Source organism: Mytilus galloprovincialis, chromosome 4 (assembly GCF_965363235.1).
Source record: "Mytilus galloprovincialis chromosome 4, xbMytGall1.hap1.1, whole genome shotgun sequence".
NCBI classification, from domain to species: domain Eukaryota; kingdom Metazoa; phylum Mollusca; class Bivalvia; order Mytilida; family Mytilidae; genus Mytilus; species Mytilus galloprovincialis.
This window is the reverse complement of record NC_134841.1, coordinates 60,086,116-60,106,365: the sequence shown is the minus strand read 5'-3', so window position 1 is coordinate 60,106,365 and position 20,250 is coordinate 60,086,116. Positions and strand designations below refer to the sequence as shown.

Genomic DNA, 20,250 nt, shown 5'->3' with positions numbered 1-20,250 from the left:
GTTCAAGACAATTCGTTATTCACGGTTGTACAATTCCCAATGCCATATTTCACTCAAATGCTCAAACAATTAAGGACAAAGCACTTTTTTGGTATTTTGAAATAAGGTTTACTGTGTAGTCCTTTGAATAAGAATTATATAGTGTGCTTTTTATAACAAATTTCATAGTATAAATTATTGCAAAATTTATCAGTTAATGTTATTCAAATGTTTACACATTATAATATCGTCAATAAAAGTAAATTCAGAAAAATACTGAAATCCGAGGAAAAATCAAAAAGAAAAATCCCTAAATCAAATGGAAAAATCAAAATCTTAAACACATCAAACGAATGGAGATCAACTGTACAAGCACTTTTTGTACAAATTGCACTTTTTTACAAATTGAAAATACGAATTACAATTATTATAATTTTGTTTTGTACAAATTATAATTTGTACACAACATATACACTTCAACGTCCTTGACACGATAATAATAATCCATACCTAAAACTAAGAAAAGCATATACACATGTTCTATTGTAATCTTAAAATGACATTGACATATATAAGAGCAAACGGCTGATAAACGACTTTTATATTTCATTTAATGTCCAATTTGAGTGTTCTCAATTATCGAACTTATTTATCAAATCAATCTGAACATTTGTAGGACGAATGAAAGGAGACATATGGTTTACTTCAGGGTGACTTCAACATCACCACTAAATATTTCTGAACAAAATACTTGATTCTTGATAGACATATACATAAAGTATATAATCTCTCATACATTTTTATGAGACAAACAATTTCGTATGTCCATAATTATTGTTTATATAAATCAGAAGATGTGGTATAAGTGCAACGAATTTAACTCTCCAATCCAAGTAACAACAAAGAAACTGATAAACGAGGATAGGTCAAAGTAGTAATTTGCTTACAGAGAACAGCAAGCTGTAAAGGGCCCTAAAATGACCAGTGTAAAACTTTTCATTTTGAGGGCCGTATGTTCCACTGAGGTATCCGAGGAAAGTGCATCGGTCATAAAAAAATAAAAAAATATTAGTAGTTGGTATTTACCATAATGCATATTGATGCAGCAGACTTTCACCAGATGTTTAATTTATAATCAAAGTGAACAGATACAGATATATTGTTATTCTCGTGGGATTTTGTCTGATGTTTGGTCCGTTTCTGTGTGTGTTACATTGTGGTGTTGTGTCATTGTTCTCCGCTTATATTTATGCGTTTCCCTCGGTTTTGGTTTGTTACCCCGATTTTGTTTTTTGTCCATGGATTTATGAGTTTGAACAGCGGTATACTACTGTTGCCTTTATTCATTATTTCTTCTCCATGATCATTCGTCAACCTCCTCGTTTATTGAGAAATGGCAGTAATATACGCATCTTTTAGCGTTAAGTAAGTGTTGTATCATGAGTTCAATATTCATTTTTCGTATGTGAATCAAATGAAGGCATACGTACAGTAATTTGGAGCCACAAAAATGACAGAATAAACAGAGGAATAGTTAATCACAGTTAACGACCAAAACAAATATTATGTCTTCACTATAAATATTTAAGAAATAGTTCATGGGGGCGTGAATTAAAACTGATTTTACCACAGGTTTGCCCTTTATGCCGCTATGTTACCCCTTGTTTGTGCTCGTGGTACAATATTCAAATAAGGGCTAACCCGTGGTAAAGTTCGTATAAATTCAAGTCCCCATGAATTATTTCTTAAATATTTATTTTTTAGACGTCACGATATTTCTATAATATTTAATTACGTTGACGTTCAACCATATATGATTCCCATGTTCGCATATCAATGTATAATATTGTAGTTTCAAAAGTTTTATAATCGAAAAAATCAAATGGACTGAGATACGTAAGTGTGGTGTCTACCCTAGGTTTTTTTACTCTAACTTTAAACCCGTTTGACATGAACTGATGTAAATAACAAAGGGCATAAACAATAATAATTTTTGTTTAGAAAGCTAACGGACTAATTCTTGTACATTAATGAACGAAAAACAAGTATAGCAACAACGACAACCACTTAATAACAGGCTCCTAATTAAGAAATTGCACATATAGAATCTGGCAGAGTAAACATGTTAGCGGCATCCAACACTCACTCTTCGTATCTACGTATTAAATTTCTTTCGCATTTGTTGTATTACAGCAGATTAAGAATGTGAATGACAAACGTTTAAAAAACCCATCAAGCGTATTTGTTAAATGATTAAAAAAAAATGAAAATACTTGTGAATACTAAAAACAAAAAGACACACAAGTCATTGGTATTTTTCATGTGTTTTTGTTGTTTTATTTTGGAAGCAACAACAATTGGATTTACGTATTTGTTATACATGTACCTATCATATCTATCACTTATTTTATTTTTTGTATTGTGCAGTCATCACATAAAGCAAGAAGAGTTGAAAAGTTGAATGTCAAAGTTGTAAAATTGTTACTTTGTATTTTACTGTTACAAATCACCATAAAGCCGACATGAATGAAATAATTCTTACTCAACAAAGAACATTTGTTCGTATGTTTTTTACAGTGAGTTTTGTTATGGTTTTATAGAGATATAGAGAAATAAATCAAAATCTTACATGTTTAAGGGGTTCTCATTTTGTAATGTTTTAGGAAAAAGTATAAAGTATACGGAATTTTGTTCACAAATCTTTTAATATTCATAATCCTTCATAGATGTTAATATAGATAGAATACATTCAAAACAGTTAAATAGAAAATTGAGAAATCACCTTTTTTTTGGTAAAAATTAGCTCGTGTGACAAATATATGGAAACCTAGCTCTTCATGTAATAACGTCGTTGTGTTTACCTTAAGTTAATTAACAACTACCTCACACAAAAAAAAAACCTTTAGAGGTTGTGGTTGTTCTATTCTGACCATTTTAGATTTTTTTGTGCTCATGTTGAATTCACTATCTAATGGTAGTTATTCCAGGAACATGTACTGTGAGGTCGAAAATGATATCATTTGTATCCTATTCTGATTTAATTCTATAGCCGAATAACACGTCTTTCTATATAATGATTTAACCTTTCATAGTTTTATCAAGGATTTGTAAAGTATGTCACAAATCATTGATTGATTTTTTTATGTCATAGGCTTTATAAAGATTGATTAAAGGTTAACTTTGGTTTGAATAAATACACATTAAGCGTCGAGATTAAAAAGACAAAGAACAGTGTACAGCACCAAATAAGTCATTTCCGCGGGGAAATTAAATGTGTCATTTGTCTCTTGTGGAGAGTTGTCTCATTGTCAATCATATCGCACCTACACTTATCTTTATATTCAACGGGTATCCTTTTTCAAATGTATATTGCTACTTTTGTAAGTTTAATGTACAAATAAACTCATCATAAATAACAGTATTGAAATTTTGCAAACTCGCATTTCGTCTACAAAAGACTTATCAGTGACGCTCGAATAAATAAAACAGTGTTGATAATGTATGTCATCTTGTTTGTTTGGAAAGACGAGTGGTTTATCAAGTTTCAACAGTACTAGTGAAATTAAATATACTTTTTGTCGAAATCCGTGATTATATTATTTATTGTTTTAATGCTTAAAATAAAGTTTCACGTGCTAGTTAGAAAAGTCAGATTAATAGATGTATAATTTTATTTGATACAACTTAGAATTAAAACAAATATATAACATGTATCTGGATTACATATTAATAGTAGGTTTACATATAGCTAGTTTATAGTAAAAAAAAAAGCCATAATCAGTATAATTTCATTATAGATTTAATAAAAGTATCTACTTTAAAAGGAAAATGAAAATGTGTGCATATAATGGATACATCAGCTCGACCTATCGCATTTCTTTGCCGTGTGAAATGTTAAATTCTTCGTTATTATCATAACTTAGCACATATTCTAAGATGTTCACACGTGACACCGCAATTTCATGGTGAACTTTCATAAATTAAAATAATAAACTGATTTTGGAAATTGAGACGGAGAGACAGATTTTCAAACATAATCGTAGTCGGAGTATTAGACATGTTCACCATAAGCCGATACCGAAGTTGAAACCGAAACCGATACCGAAACCAAACATAGTAGTGAGGTAAATGATAAATGTTCATTATGTTAATTGTCTCACCCCTTAAACTTCATTGTATTGTTTGAAATTTGAATACAATAATGAAGTATTACTTCAAAAGTATAAACAATTCAAAATACTAAGGATTTTCAATTCCCAGGTATAGATTATACTTTAATCGTATTTTGCACAACTTTTTTTAATTTGAGTCCTCAATGCTCTTCAACTTTGTACTTGTTTGTCTTTCTTACTATTTTTAATCTGAGCGTCACTGATGAGTCTTATGTAGTCGAAACGGACGTCTGACGTATTAAATCATAAGCCTGGTACCTTTGATAACTATGTACTGTAATTCATTAATTCCCATGAACTTATGAAAAAGGTTTGTTACAGTATGTGCAATATCGTTCTGACTATGTCTATGAAGAGAACCTATTATTTTCATTCGTCTAATGAAATGTTCAAGTTAAACTCTTCTTGCACGAATCTTTTAATTGAAACATTTGCGTTGACCGCAGATGTTTGCATTTTGATTAGGTAGCTGCATGAAAGTATATGATGTTGCAATATGAGGATCAGATAGATATATGGTATCGCCAAGTAAGTCACAATCACGAGGAAACGGAAATATCTCGTGTGAACCGATCACATCCGTCAATGTGTAAGTCATTGCGTCATTGCTTTGACCTAGGAAACAAGGTTTGATGTATCTTATCTTCTTTCCTATGTCTATTATGACTTGCGTATAAATCATTGTATATGTCAATGTCCAATATAGAACAATGCTTTTTTTTGTAAAGCGATTTATCATTTTGGAAGTGCAATAGATTCAAATACCGCTTCCCATTCTGGTCAATCACTTTTCATAGATTCCCAATCGTCAGCTTAAGGCCATGTTATCATTAATCTGAATGTTTGATGAATAAGTTCATGGATAGATTGATGAATAATTTCATTGATAGCTAAATGAATAATTTCATGGATATCTTAATGAATTAAATTTTGCTAACATCAAGCATTTAAGCCATTTGTTAAAATGTAGGGTAACATTTTTACCCAATCAAAACCTTTAAAAGATTACTCTGCTAGCTCATTCGTACCGCTCCTTTGTTCATCCGTCTTATACTCTCATTTATGTATGTTTATTCTTAATTGTATATAACTTGCGTAATTATTTTTAATATTTAATACTCGTTAAATTTCACTTTGGTTTTTTAATAGATTTATGTCAATTGATGAATTGAAGTAATACTCCCTCTAGTGTATTCAAATTTCACACAATATAATAGAGTAACAGAATTGCATTAATTAAAGATTTAAACATTTAACATTTACCTCACTACTATTTTCGCTTTCGGTCTCGGTTTCGGATTCGGTATCGGCCTAGGGTGAACATAAAATAATAAAATCAAAACGTATTCCAGACAAAAGAGTTTGGTCGAAGTTTGAGAATGCATGAATTCACTAAATTTACTTTATGAATGAATCGATATAATGCATAGTCTTTCATTATTGAATAGTTATTAAAGGATTTTGCAAATAATGTGATTTTTATGCTCAGACAATAACTTATCTACATTCAACTCGCCAGTGTGTATTCAGAAAAGAGACGTCAATAGCTTTTATTAAAATGATCTTAATCAGGATCTATAACCTTTCTTCGTTATCTGAAACAATTCTCATTTTGTGTTCTTTGTTGTTACGTGTCATGTGATTTACGTTTCGTCGGAATGTCTTTTTCAAGTCAAAAGGTTTGTTGCCTACATGTGGGCTTGGTCTTTTGATAGACTTTCCAATATTTTTTGCCCTCTTGTGGTGAGCAAAATTTTCATAGATATCGTCTATTTCTTCCGGAGAGACATTTGTTTCGTATGATTTACCACCGGGTTTTCTATTGCTATGAACAACGAAATCTGGTTCTGAAGAATAAGATAGTTCTTTAATTTTTCGAATGACTGATTCTGGATCAGAATCTTTACTCCGTAAATTTGTTGCCGCAAGAAGTTGCAAGAATGTTCCATATCGGTGACGGATCATACCAAAGAATTGCATAAATAATAAAATTGCGAATATGACTAAAAAGAGAAGTCCAAGTGGTTCAATAGTAATTGTACTCCCATCAACTGTTGGTATATTAATATTCAATACTGCTTTAACTTCATTCATTGCCGTCATTATAACAAGCCATAGACCATTTACGAAAAAGAATGCAAAAGCTACTTTATTTCTGAAGTCTTTCAGACTTTCAGCAACTGCCTTTTCTTTCTTTTTATCTTGATTCAATGGTGCAAGATAGTTTACAATCAGTTCATTCCAAAAGTTTATTTCATCTTGTTTAAGGCGTTTAATTGTACCATGTTGGTCTGCCCAAGAATCTTCGTCAACTGCATTATCCTCCTCGGTCGACTCTTTCCTCTTCTTCCGTCTCATTGATTTCTGCATCAAGGGTGCGTTATCATATTCTTCTCCATCAACATTTTTAAATATACTAACCACGCTTTCTAAAGAACGCAGGATTATCAAGTTATTAATCCACTGAAAAATTGACGGTACTAAATCTCGACATGAAACATCTTTGATTTTGCTTGTTTTAACTTGCTTAAGAATATCCTCAATGACCTCACCAGAAACAACTCCAAGTTCATCCTCAGTCGTCTTTTTTTGAGTTTTTTGTACTTGGTTTTCTAAAACAGCTGTTTGTGTTTCCCTTGTTCCCCAAGACACGTTATTTAAGTTGCAAATCGCGTAGATAATCAAGAATAGGTAACCAGCAGGAATGCATATGAAATACAGAACTCCCCAAAACAAATCAGTTAGTTCATGGGGATGGAAAAGTCCGGCTATAAGAAAAACCCCTACTAAGACATACATAAACACAGCAGACGGAGTGAAAAACCCTTCCTCTGAAATGTTTACAATGGTTCCGACTATAACCGCCATCATTAACATTGCATATATTGCACTCAATATCATCGCTATTGTTAGCTGTGTCTGTGATTTGAACTTTAAACAAATGAAAATAAAAAGAATTGTTGGTGCATATGTAACGATGTATGCAACTACTGCCGAGGTGCTGAAAACAGTTCTGACTGCTGATTGCATTGCAAGTAATACAGTAGACGGACCCAAGACGGACGACAGGAACAAAATAACCTGGTAGAAGATATAAAGGTATGATATGTTCGGATTGTTTCTGGTCGTTTGGGTGTAGCTCATAAGTAAGTCTAATATATTTGCCATAGTAGAAGGCATCCATCTTCTTCTTTGGTTGAAGAATTCTCGGAACTCCTCTGGTGCAAACGTCAATGCCTCCGCAGCTGCACAGTATTCAATACGATAACCTTGTTGTAACATGAGCGTGCACAGCCATCTATCTTCACCTGAAAAGTGGGAATAAGGATTTAGCATAGTAAAAAATATGTTCACCAGACATTGCAAATATTTATGATTTATACAATTATAAAGAAACTTCCAAAAATTTATGATACAAAAACGATAAGAAAAATTAAACCAGATAAAAAAATAACAATCATTGGGTGTACTCAGTAGGCAGTGTTATCACCATTATATCGAGACAAGGTATTTTCTATTTGACCCTCAAAAGGATTGATATAGAAAGAAGGAAAAGTTGTATGACTGTTGATGTGAAAATTATCCACCAAAGACCAAAAGACTTTAATATAATCAAATATGGGTTAGAGTACGACCTTTGATAGCTGAAACATGTTTGTAAGCACTCTACTTTTTCCTTTATCCGATCATTGTGTGACAGTTCAGGATAGAATAGGATTGGAATAGACTCCACACTCAGATAAAAATAGCTTTATTCATCAAATTGAAACAAAGCACACAAAAGAAAACGAAACTAAACGGCAAAAGACACAAAGTATCAATCTTAGAGTGCTTGCAGTTACTGAAAGCTAGCTCAATGTCAATTGAAACTTGTGAACAAAGTGTATATAAGATTAATACACATCCCACTGATTACGTCTAAAGACTTCAGAAACAGTTCGATAAAAAGCAAGAATATAATGCAAATGTACATGTATTTTAAGAAAATGTCTTTTTTAATATGATCTAGGTTCCTGATATTGAAGAGGTGGACTTATATGAGAAATAGATAGTACAACAAAACAAAACAAAAACTCCAAGGAAAATTCTAAACCGAAAGTCCTTTATCACAAAAGGCGTGAATAAACTATTAAATGTAGTGGACTTGGTTTTATCTCATCAGTATAATTAAATAATTAAACGAATGTATATGTTCAAGAACGTTTGGTAAACATCAGTTTAAGAAGATAAAGATCAAAAATTTTAAGGAATATGGAATCATAGTAAAGTGATATAATGATTGTTTTAGTTATCAAAGGTACAGGCTTATTATTTGATACCACAGACGCGCGTTTCGTCTGTATTAGACTCATCAGTGACGCTCAGATCAAAATGATTAAAAAGCTAAACAAGTATAAAGTTGAAAAGCATTGAAGACCATAAATTCCAAAAAGTTGAGCCAAATAAGGCTACGGTAATCTATGCCTGGGATAAGAAAATCACTATTTAGGATACCAGATGTACTGAAACATGCTTTCTTATAATTAATAGCTGTGCGTCTTTAAATAAGTATACATAATTACAGTAGTTTATATCAATTAAGTATTTATGGGTTTTTTATTGTATCTATAAATAAGTCCTTTTAAAAATAAAAACGCATTAATTTGTCAATAAAAATATTGGAATACTTTTTATGTATATGCCTATTAAAGCCATAAAAGTCATATTGTAATAAAGCAATAACAGAATATAGATATAAAAAAATGTGATATGAGTGCCAATAAGAAAATACTCCATCAAAGTCACAATTTGTAACAGACAAAAAAAATAAAGGTCAAAGTACAGTCTTCAACACGGAGACTTGGCTCTCAAAGAACAGCAAGCTAGAAAAAGCCTCAAAATGACTAGTGTAAAACCGTTCAAACCAAAAACCAATGTTTTTATTTATATGAAAAAAATGAGGAACAAGAAACACTAATGAATATAAAAAAGAAGATGTGGTTTGATTACCAATGAGACAACTGTCCACAAGAGACCAAAATGAATCACATCAACAAACGGCAACTACTGAACATCAATTTTCTGACTTAGGACAGGTACACACAAAAGCAGCGGGTTTAAACATTTTAATATGTACCAACCTACACCCTTTAGCTGTAACAATAGTAGAACATCACAGCATAAAAATACACACTATAAAATATTAATTGAAATGGCTTAACTCAATCAAAAGCATATTAACACAAGTGAACATACACTAAACGAATAAATTTAATATGTTTTCCTTAGAAGTCATTTTGAAATTTTAAAAACATTTTTTTTACAAGTTCGACCATAAAAACCAAATTGTTGTATTACTCGATTTATTTCACTTGACTGGGCGGAGTTTTACCGGTTCGCTCATAATAAACCAGTCCATATATCGATGGGTGTTTAAGGATTAACTCATCAATGAAGTGTCCAGTATTTTTTTTGTAAATTCCTTCAAATAGACTGTCATTGTGCAAATTAAAACGTAGGCTCCTCCTGATCAGTTGAAAAACACATTGGTAATACCCTTACCTTGATCGTATTGCAAATAATGTTTAGGTTCTGTTGGTAATTTGGCATATGTTCTCATGACGTTATCGTCCATTAAAGCTTTTGCCCGAAACAGACTAAAACATCCGGGACTACAAAGCACACAACCAAAAACATGCTCTGCTGATTTCTGTAACCAATGTCCTATAGCATATTCAAATTTCTGATACCACACAACTGGACCTAAAATTTTGAAAAAAGTAATTAAATTTCAGCGAACAAAATTATTGAAAATATTGAAAATATATTTCACATTATACAATTTCAAAATTTAAAGTCATATGAAACGAGTGACTGGTGAAAAATAATGTTTAATCATTTATTGATCCAATCCATGTATTTATCATAAACTAAGTCTTCTGTGCACTATTTAATCATTTTTTACGCAAACATATCGTACAATCGTCAATTTTTCCTCTCTTTCTGTTATGATGTGAAAATATGTCGGCTAATTATTTGTCGTGTTTTGAAGCCGAAGTATACCGATTGTCACCTTATAGTAAACAATCAACAAAGAAGCATGACTATTGAGCACTTGTATAACATGTACAATCAGATAATAGTTTATTTCAATGAGAGATCCATGCATATTGCGATCACCGGATTTTTACGAGATGGGTCACGCTAAGGTCACTTTTCATACGGAAAATATGTCGGCGAATTGCTTCCTGGAAGCGAGCAATTAACAAAAGGTAAACTTTATCTAAATAAGGACAAATCAAAGAATGTTCTTCAGAAAAAAGTATATGTATATAGGTTTTATAACGAAAACTATCAATTTTTTGTCAACATGATTGAAATAGATTTTTGTTCTAAATAACAGTACATTTAAAAATAATCAAATCTAACGTTTCAATATATTTTAAAAGTTGAAACAATTTTTATCATCATATCCTGGTGTTTGAAGTTTCATAAGTGTCTTACCAGACCCTCCAGGTTTGATACGACCACACGTCGCACCAACTTTCGTATTTTTCTTCATTCTGTCTATGAGTAGCTGTAGTGCTTCTGGAGAAAAGTCAACATCACCATCTAAAGCCATTACATAGGTGTTCTCCGCCTGCATTGTTAAGAAAGAGAAACGACTTGAATCTACTATATCAAACACAACGTCATTATAACTAATTGAAAACAAAAACTGAAGTGGACTTCACACAGAATTACCAATGTTTGTTTATGTAAGGACTCAAAAAAAGAAAATAGAAAGATATATAATCCTTTGTAAAGTACAATTTTGAAAGTTGTATGTACATTGCATCAATCTATAATTTAAAGAAGTCAAAATTAAAAATAGAGAGAAACGAAAGTGAAAATAAATAGATTCGTATTATCTCCAAGTCAGTTGAAGCCGGATTGATGAAGTAAGCATGAATACATTTTTAATTTTGGAGACGCTTTAAGCAAACAACTTTTTGATTGAGTTTAGCCTTCCAATTGATTTTTATCGTGTGTTTTTCTATGTTGTGATGTTATGCTTTTGTTTCAGAAAAAAGGAGAAGGTTTGGTACCATTTAAACGTTTAATCCAGCTGCAAATGTTTACACCTGTCCTAAGTCAGAAATCTGATGTACAATAGTTGTCGTTTGTTTATGTAATGTATACGTGTTTCTCGTTTCTCGTTTTTTATATAGATTAGACCGTTGGTTTACCCGTTTGAATGGTTTTACACTAGTTATTTTGGGCCCTTTATAGCTTGTTGTTCGGTGTGAGCCAAGGCTCCGTGTTGAAGGCCGTACATTGAACTATAATGGTTTACTTTTATAAATTGTAATATGGGTAAGAGTTGTCTCGTTGGCACTCACACCACATCTTCCTATATCCAAATAATTAGACGTAAAAGCGATTGATGATTGAATAGTAATAATAAAAATGAATACACATTTTACTGCAACGAATACGCATTTGAACAATTGTTATCTATTTGGTGATGATTAAGGCCAAAATATTCGAAAACCAATAGCTTAATACAACCTTTAAATATCTGGCCAACTAAAAGTGCATAAAGTATAGCAAATACCGGGGTTAGAGCTTTGTATGAGGAATGCATATCTTCCTTGACTGGAAACGATTTTTAAATCTCAAAGGAGGAACAGACTGTTATCTTATCAAATGGCAAACTCAAAAGCGCGAACACATCAAACGAATGGAATACAACTGTCATGATCCTGACTTGGTACAGACATTTTCTGGTGTAGAAATGGTTAGTTAAACCTGGTATTGATAGATAATCCTCTCACTTGTATGACACACGCATAAAATTCCATTATATTAACACCATTGTGTAAACGAACTTTCTAGGTTAAAATGTCAAAAACGTTTGACAAAAGATGCATTATTACCTGTTGAACTAAATTTGCTGGAAGCCTTTCAAAAATTGACTGCACACTTTCAAAATCTTCCTTTACTTTTTCTTTCATCTGCTGTATCTCGCTGTTTACTAATTTATAGCCAATCAAATAGTACAAGTACATAATCTGCAATCGAGTAATATTTGGTTAAGTCAAGTCAGTACTGTTATATAAGTTTGTATAGATTATTTTGACAGCGGTCAAAGACAAATGTCTAACTCTTAGTTGTATACAGAGTAGTCAAAAAGTTAACTGTTCGTAAAATCTGAAAGGAATTGTTAAATTGTGACAAACGTCAATGGTGGCTGAAAATGAACACGGAGACAAAAACAATATAAAACACATGATATTAAAAAAATAATAATACATACATATAGTTGATATTATAGAAAAGATTAATGTGCAATAGTATTCAGTCTTTAATGGTTGTATGCCATACAAAAAACTTTAATTGGTTGGGATCACACATTTAGTATCGACTGTTTGTTGGACATTATATATTTTCTTGTCTTTTCCTGATCACCAAAATTCATAAAAACATTTTAATGACTAATCGCGTTAGAGATAATAGTTTTAATTCAACCGACTGAAAAAAAACTATATTCAAGTTACTAAACTTTTTATTTGATCTAGAAGCTCTTGTGTCGTTAACCAGGGCATACTTGTATCTCTGTGGCATTGTGGACTACAATATAATTCATGATTATAATTTTCTTTTTATTTGATCTTACATTACTGATGATTTATTATCTTGGTTTGATGATCATTTATACTAAATAATTTTTCTGTTTTTCTAACATTGTAATCAAGATTAGAGGCAAAAAAAAAATTAAAAAAGGGTAAAATTCTTCATTTGCTTTGTCTTGAAATGAAGTTCGTTTACTAAAAACGTAGTTCTATCCATTTCAAAGACATTCTGCAAAATCTAATAATGGATTTTGTTTATTGTTTCAGTATGATTTTTATTCCTATATATACCTGTGACCATCTTTTCTTGTGTCTAATTTTTTCCTTATCTTTGAGATGTACCACAAGTTTATTCTCTCCTGGAAACGTCCATACTAAACGTCCACCATATGGCGTAGCAAGCTTGTCTGGAGGTGCAAGATTGATTGGTACTTGGTAAACGGCCCTAAATATAAAGCATCATAAGTCATAACATTATTCTTTTAACTGTCTATTCATTGTTGAACAGAACCTTTTTTTTGCCGTGGACGCTTAACCTGTCTACAATAATCCTGCTATATTTTTATACAATTGGCAGAGATGAATATGAAATCGTGATGTCCCGCACAATTCCAATGGGAATCATGAAACTTTCTCTTTTCTATCTCAAATTATCGTCACTGTTGATATTTTCATATACGACTAAGTAGGTTACTCTCAAGAAGGAATGGAAGGTCTTGTACCTATAACTATTTTTTTTCTACTTGCATTATAAACATTTACTATCTTTTCTGTCTTTTGATTGATAAATTTTCAAAAATAATCTACTCCTTGGTAAAGACTTTGATCAGCGTTTCGACATTTTTTTGTCACTAGTGATCATCATTAAAATGCGATAAGACGAAGATCGTTGGAAAATGGTGGCGCATGGCACATACTTGTAGTTCCCAATAATAGTCTACAAAATTAATTACAAATCTTAATCATAATTGACAAGAATGATGTTAATATTTCTCATTTGGTTCTAATCAAATTAAATAACTAGGCTGCTAGACGCAATCATTGATACTTTTGATCATATATGATAGATCTTTTTTTGAAGCCGAAACACAAAAAGTTCTGAAACTTGATTGATTACTGGACGACCCTCTACAAACGATCGCTATTGGTTATGGTTGATAGGCATACATAACGGAAATTTTAGCGCTTATGTCTTGTCGAAATTACTTTTCGGAATCACGTTTCCATCTTTTAAAGCTGTGTTTACTTTACCTGGGTTAAACTGACATAAGTGTGATGAGAAAACCATATTTTCCTAAACTGATTGGCTAAAGAACCAAATTGGGTAAGGATCATGTATGTAGAGCTATATTTAATAATCCTGACAGATGTTAAACAAAGTCATCTGGCAAAAGTTATAGTCGTATGATCAATTGAGGAGATTCGCTACTCAGTTTCAAAATAACAAGCTTTTCATAACACTAGTATATATTGATAGAGGATTAATACAGGAACCAAAAAAGCAAATAAAAATATATAGGTCAATCAAAGGTTCCAAGATTATAATGTAATACGCAAGACGCGCGTTTCGTCCACATAAGACTCATCAGTGACGCTCAGATCAAAATAGTTATAAAGGAAAACAAATACAAAGTTGAAGAGTTGACCAATGTGCTTGTTTTCGAGCCATTGATATTTTTGTCGGGAAAATGTTCTCTCTTGATTTTTTCATATCATGGCTTTATCATTGACAAGTTTCAGTTCGCAAAAACTTTTCAAAAATAACCAAGATTTAATAAGACTTTAAAAGATGGCTTATAATTATACATGTAAAAGATTTATAAAAAGTAAAATGGGGGTTAATGGGCAAAACTTTTTAGGCATTCAAACAGATATAACCAGAGGATTACGAAAATCTGACAAAAATCCCCAAACATGACAGGCAAACATCCTTAATGGGTATATTTGCCAAGTCAGTTTCTTTTTATTCATCATCTCTCTCAATCTCTTGATATATATTTCTATTCCAAAACGTTGCATAATTTTACTTTCGTTCATCAATTAGTTACAGATGATATTACAGTAAATTTTAGAATTTGGAAATGATATACAATTTGGTTGTACATCATAGTATCCAAGGAATCACTACATACATGTTACAGGAACATGACTTGTATTTGTGTTTTTCAACTCTGGATCAAACAGCTTCAACAACAGGATCCACACCGATTTAAAAAAAAGTACACAGAATAAAAAAAGAAATCAACTTTAATTGTTAATCAGACAAAACACTGTAATGAAACACGATTTTGCGTACTCTTTGTACTTGTTTGGCTTTATAACTATTTTGATATGAGCGTCACTGAGTCTTATGTAAACGAAACGCAAGTCTGGTGTACTAAATTATAATTCTGGTACCTTTGATAGCAATGATGTCAATTGGAGAAGATTTATAGCAGGTAAAGATAAAGATGAATAATGAGTATTTGATTATTTTTAAATAAGATCATTCGAATCAACGGTTTCATAAACAAACGCGTTTAAATAAAGGCAACAGTAGTATATCTCTTTTCAAATTTCAAAATCGATTAAGAGAAAACTAATCCGGGTTACAAACTAAAACCGAGAAAAAACATTAAATACAAGAGGAAAACACATTACAATACTTACATGCCTGCTTCGGACATTATTTCCATTAATTGTTGAACAAATTCATTTGGTTCTCGTTTCTTCCCTTCTCCTTCTTTTCTTTGTGTTGTTTCCATGGCATCATCAAACATGATATGTGCTAAGGGCAAATTATTTTGTTATGTTTAATTATTAAAACATTACTTCATATCAAAAGCGTTTTCTTTTTTTTTATTAAAAGACCAAAATGAAAATAAGTTTTAAAAGCGAGGCGAACAATACTTAACAACATTCAAACTCATAATTTGAAAATAATAAAGGTCCCTACTATTTCTACATCATGAGATGATTACAGACAATGCATCATTAAACAGATGTTTAAGCTTTGGGACTCTAGAATTTTCTTGTTATGTTCTATATCTTTGTTGGAATAAATCATTTCGAATTCTTTGCTGTGCAATAATTTTTTCAGGATTATATCATACCTCCTTATATATAAGTCATAATCTAATATAATTTCTACCACTACCGAAAGCTTATAAAAAAAGTTCCTTCAGTAAAATTTATACCAAATGCACCATGACTGCATTTTTATTTCGTAAGAATGTAATCTTCATCATCCTAAATCAAGAACTGCTCATTTGGAATATACAGATATCAATAAAAACATATCAACAACATTATATGTGTTAATCGTTTAAAAACTTGTTCAGCATTTGTTGTGTATATAGCTTTAACCTTCACTGAAAGTTCAAGTAGCTTTGCATAGTATTAATCTACCGATGGATAACTATACCTTCAAATTCATAATAGTCTCTCATAACCGCTTTCTTGTCCAGTCCAGATTCAAAAACACTTTCAGTACTGGCTGATAAAGACACCTCATTCTTAGCAATAGATCGTGCAGCTTGGTCCATATCAAGTCTACAAAATAAATTGTATAGTCAAGTTCATTCTGAAGCAAAGTAAACAAAACCGAACCTTCTTCATCAAATTGTTATTCGATTGAAACGTATCTAAAAGATGTAAAACACAAGAACATCTGGTTCAACATGTCTTACATTGATGGACTCGTTTCAAATGTTCTTAAGTTGCATGTTGGCCTTTCGATTTGTTTTTTTATGTTTCCGGGTTGCTCTCTTTGTGACATGTCATCTTCGATTGTACTTTCGTATGTTCAAATAAGTTCTAGTTTTAAATCTTTTAAATTGGTATCAATAGAATAACAATGTATTGAAGAAGGTTTATTTGTTGTTAAATGTTTACAGGAAGAACTTGAATATCATATATTCTAAAAGTCACCAAAAGTCTTCTGTACTGTTTTATGATTTTATTTATTAAATTACTAACCTGAATAAAGTTTTAAGTATCTGTTTCATTTCTATTCTGTTTTCGTGCCACATCGTTGCACATATATATACTTTTGTTTTGACAGAATCGTCTTCTTGGTATCTATCTTCAAAATGTTTTGATTTGTGTCGTCTGCTGTGAAGAAGTGAGAGGTCAGCAACAGGACTACAGTAGTGAGGCAGAACAAACAGTCTGTAAAATATGAATAATATTATCAAATTTAGATTTAAACTTCCAAAGTTACATTTAACGTATAAAAGACATTTATCTTGATATGACAAATGTTTTGCATTCATTTGGTGTGTTTGATCTTTTCATTTTGCCATGTGTAAAAGGAGTTTTCGTTTTGAATTCTTTGATTTTCTGTATTTTTGTTATTTTAGAAACTATTTTCTACTCACTTGTTCAATAACTTGAACTCATTAAATGCTCGTGTTGTTTTGAATTTATACCGCTGACAAGAAACGTTGAACTTCTGAGAGATGGAGACAGCACGAAATAATACATAAGAACGGTATTTCTCAATTAAGTCTTATATATAATTTTTTGTGTGGATCTGATAATGATGTTAAATTTTATATTAACAATGTAATTGTCATGTACACAAAAACACAAATAAAACCGTCTAAATACTTAGAATTCAACTGTATGAAATAAGATAAATTGGTCTGTTGTATTTTATTGTTTGATTTCAACATATAAAAGGTTCAGTGATATATATCTTCATCACTTTACATAAGAAACAAAAGAGTATGCTAAATATCCCTTCAAAGTAACAATTTTAAGTTTTTTAACAGCTATCGCCTGCGTGATGTCATGGTTTTGAAGAATCCATGCGCAAAGTGTTTGTGGTAATTGAGAAAACCAAACTTTCGCATCAGAAAAAGTTTGAATCACTTCTCTCTTTACTTATTTCTATCACACAGTCAAATGACATATTTGGTATGTAAACTTTGATTACGTGTATTAGAAAAACGTACATGAACTTGTCAAAATGTCATACACCAAGTTTTTTTATATAAAAAAAAATTATATTGAGACTTTTTGAAAACGGAAGTTTTTTGGAATAATCTATGAGAAACTGTCCTTAATTTGTCTACTTTACAATTAAATTATCAATTGTAAATTGGTAAGATGAAATGTCATTGCTTCTGCTGTTTTGTAGCATTTTATTATATTGTTGTAATGCATTTATATCATTCACAAAACGTCCTTTGTGGTCTTGAGAAAGAAAAACTCCAACCTTCGTACTTCAAATTTGATTAGAGGTTTGAAGGTTCGATTCATATGTAGCAAAGTTATCCCTACGACAAGTAAGCACTTGGGTAAAGCTGATGACCGTAACTGCATTCACGGTCATCCCAAAATGTCGGAAGAAAAAATAGGTCAGTATCTGTATTGTCTGTTACAGTGTTTCTATTTCATTTTCTTTACAAAGTATACATTATTACGATGTAAATTTATAAAAGATTCACACGGAAATCACAAATTACTTCCGAGAAATGTGCATGAAACAGGAAATTCGATTTAAAAAAATCGCTAAGATGACCGTAACAGAATCAGCAATTCATAACAAGGGTGACCGTAATTGGTTAAAAGATTACCATAATTTGTAAAGGGTGACCGTAATTTCTAATTGATGACCGAAACTTTTAAAGGATGATCGTCAATTCTAAGAAATATCCGTATTTGTATAACTACTTTTTTTTGTATCAAATGGTTAATGGTGTTGATATAAAACGTATTTATATGAGAGTATTATCCTATAGGTAGGGGAAAATAAGACGTGCTTTCAATACAAAGATCACCATATATATCTTTTTTTTACGGTAGAGGGTATAATTTTTAAAATGAACATACAACAAGACATGCACATGAAAAAGTGGGGAAAACATGCAACAAAAGCGCAATTAAATGACACCTTAAGTATAATAAAAAAAAAGTGTGCTGCACAGCCTCCAACTTAAAGCCAAAAGATTTTTTTTAATTTCTGAAAATCCTTGTAATGACATAATAAATGCACTTTTTTAAAAATGCCAATGGATGTACACCCATTGATATTATATCGTCTTTGATTTGTCTTTTATTTTGTCTTCCAAGTAAAATAACAGAACCTGTTTTTAAAATACTACGACCAAGCTAGTGAAGGCGAGCTCCAGCAAAATAGATCCTTAAAATAGTCTTGTGCGTATAGCATATCACAAGGGGCAGGGGCGGATTAAGCCATTTTCAAAAAAAGGGGGTCCCAACCCAGGGTAAAGGGGGTTTCAAACTATGTGTCCCCATTCAAATGCACTGATCGGTAAATAAAAAGAAGGTTCCAACCCCCGGACCCCCCCCCCCTTTTGGATCCACCACTGAGGGGAACCTTGTCAATTTGTATATACAGCAATGTTATTCACATATAAAGACAAACTAAGATTTTAATCTGCTTCCTCTGGAACCATACACACAGGGTCGATTATCGGATATTCATATGTTTGATTCATGGGCATTATGTTTTCTGATCTGTGCGTTCGTTCGTTTGTTCGTCCGTTCGTCTGCTCGTTCGTCCGTCTGTCCCACCTCAGGTTAACGTATTTGGTCGAGGAGGATTTTGATGACGTTGAAGTCCAATCAACTTGAAACTTAGTACACATGTTTTCTATGATATGATCTTTCTAATCATAATGCCAAATTACAGTTTTTTCCCCATTTTAACGGTCCACTGAACATAGGAAATTATAGTGTAGATGAGGCATGTACTAGAAACACCTCAGAGGGACACATTCTTGTTTCTTCAACTTTTCGTCGTATCTCTGTCAAAAAAAGAGGGACGAAAGATACCAAAGGGACAGTCAAACTCATAAATCTAAAACAAACTGACAACGCCATGGCTAAAAATGAAAAAGACAAACAGAAAAACAATAGAACACATGACACAACATAGAAAACTAAAGAATAAATAACACGAACCCCACCAAAAACTAGGGGTGATCTCAGGTCCTCCGGAAGGGTAAGCAGTTCCTGCTCCACATGTGGCACCCGTCGTGTTGCTTATGTGATTACAAATCCGGTAAATAGTCTAATTCGGTAGGTCCCATTCATGAAAGGGAAGGGGATTGTAGTTACGACGTAAGGAACATATCCGATATCATTTGTGAAACGGTTATTCCATAACGGTCAACCAACTCGTGATGGCGTCCGTATGTGATTACAAATCCGGTAAATAGTCTAATTCGGTAGGTCCCATTCATGAAAGGGAAGGGGATTGTAGTTACGACGTAAGGAACATATCCGATATCATTTGTGAAACGGTTATTCCATAACGGTCAACCAACTCGTGATGGCGTCCGTAAAATTTACGAAGGGATGATTTCAACTTCACCATTTAGAACTCTTGGTTTAATAGCTTCCTTGTTAGCAGTAACCCTCTATCAAGAAAATCATGATAGGAAATGCAAGCACGGGAATATCGTATCAATTGGGAGATATATACCCCGTATGCAGGTGCTGCTGGAATGTTGCTACTTAGAAATGGAAAGTTCACAATTGGAAAGCTGAAATCA

General features: G+C 32.0%; 1 protein-coding gene across 1 annotated transcript in view; it reads right to left on the bottom strand.

Annotated features, from left to right (window-relative positions):
- Positions 1–3,632: 3,632 nt before the first annotated feature.
- LOC143072586 (chitin synthase chs-2-like) overlaps positions 3,633–20,250 on the bottom strand; it is a 37,459-nt gene continuing 20,841 nt past the window's right edge. Inside the window, exons 6-13 of the mRNA XM_076247595.1 lie at positions 16,703–16,894; positions 16,149–16,276; positions 15,395–15,512; positions 13,037–13,190; positions 12,050–12,184; positions 10,635–10,770; positions 9,693–9,893; positions 3,633–7,459 (exon numbers count right to left, since the gene is read on the bottom strand). Of these exons, the coding sequence (XP_076103710.1) occupies positions 5,727–7,459; positions 9,693–9,893; positions 10,635–10,770; positions 12,050–12,184; positions 13,037–13,190; positions 15,395–15,512; positions 16,149–16,276; positions 16,703–16,894 (2,797 nt within the window). The 3' untranslated portion in view covers positions 3,633–5,726. The remainder of the gene's footprint in view (positions 7,460–9,692; positions 9,894–10,634; positions 10,771–12,049; positions 12,185–13,036; positions 13,191–15,394; positions 15,513–16,148; positions 16,277–16,702; positions 16,895–20,250) is intronic.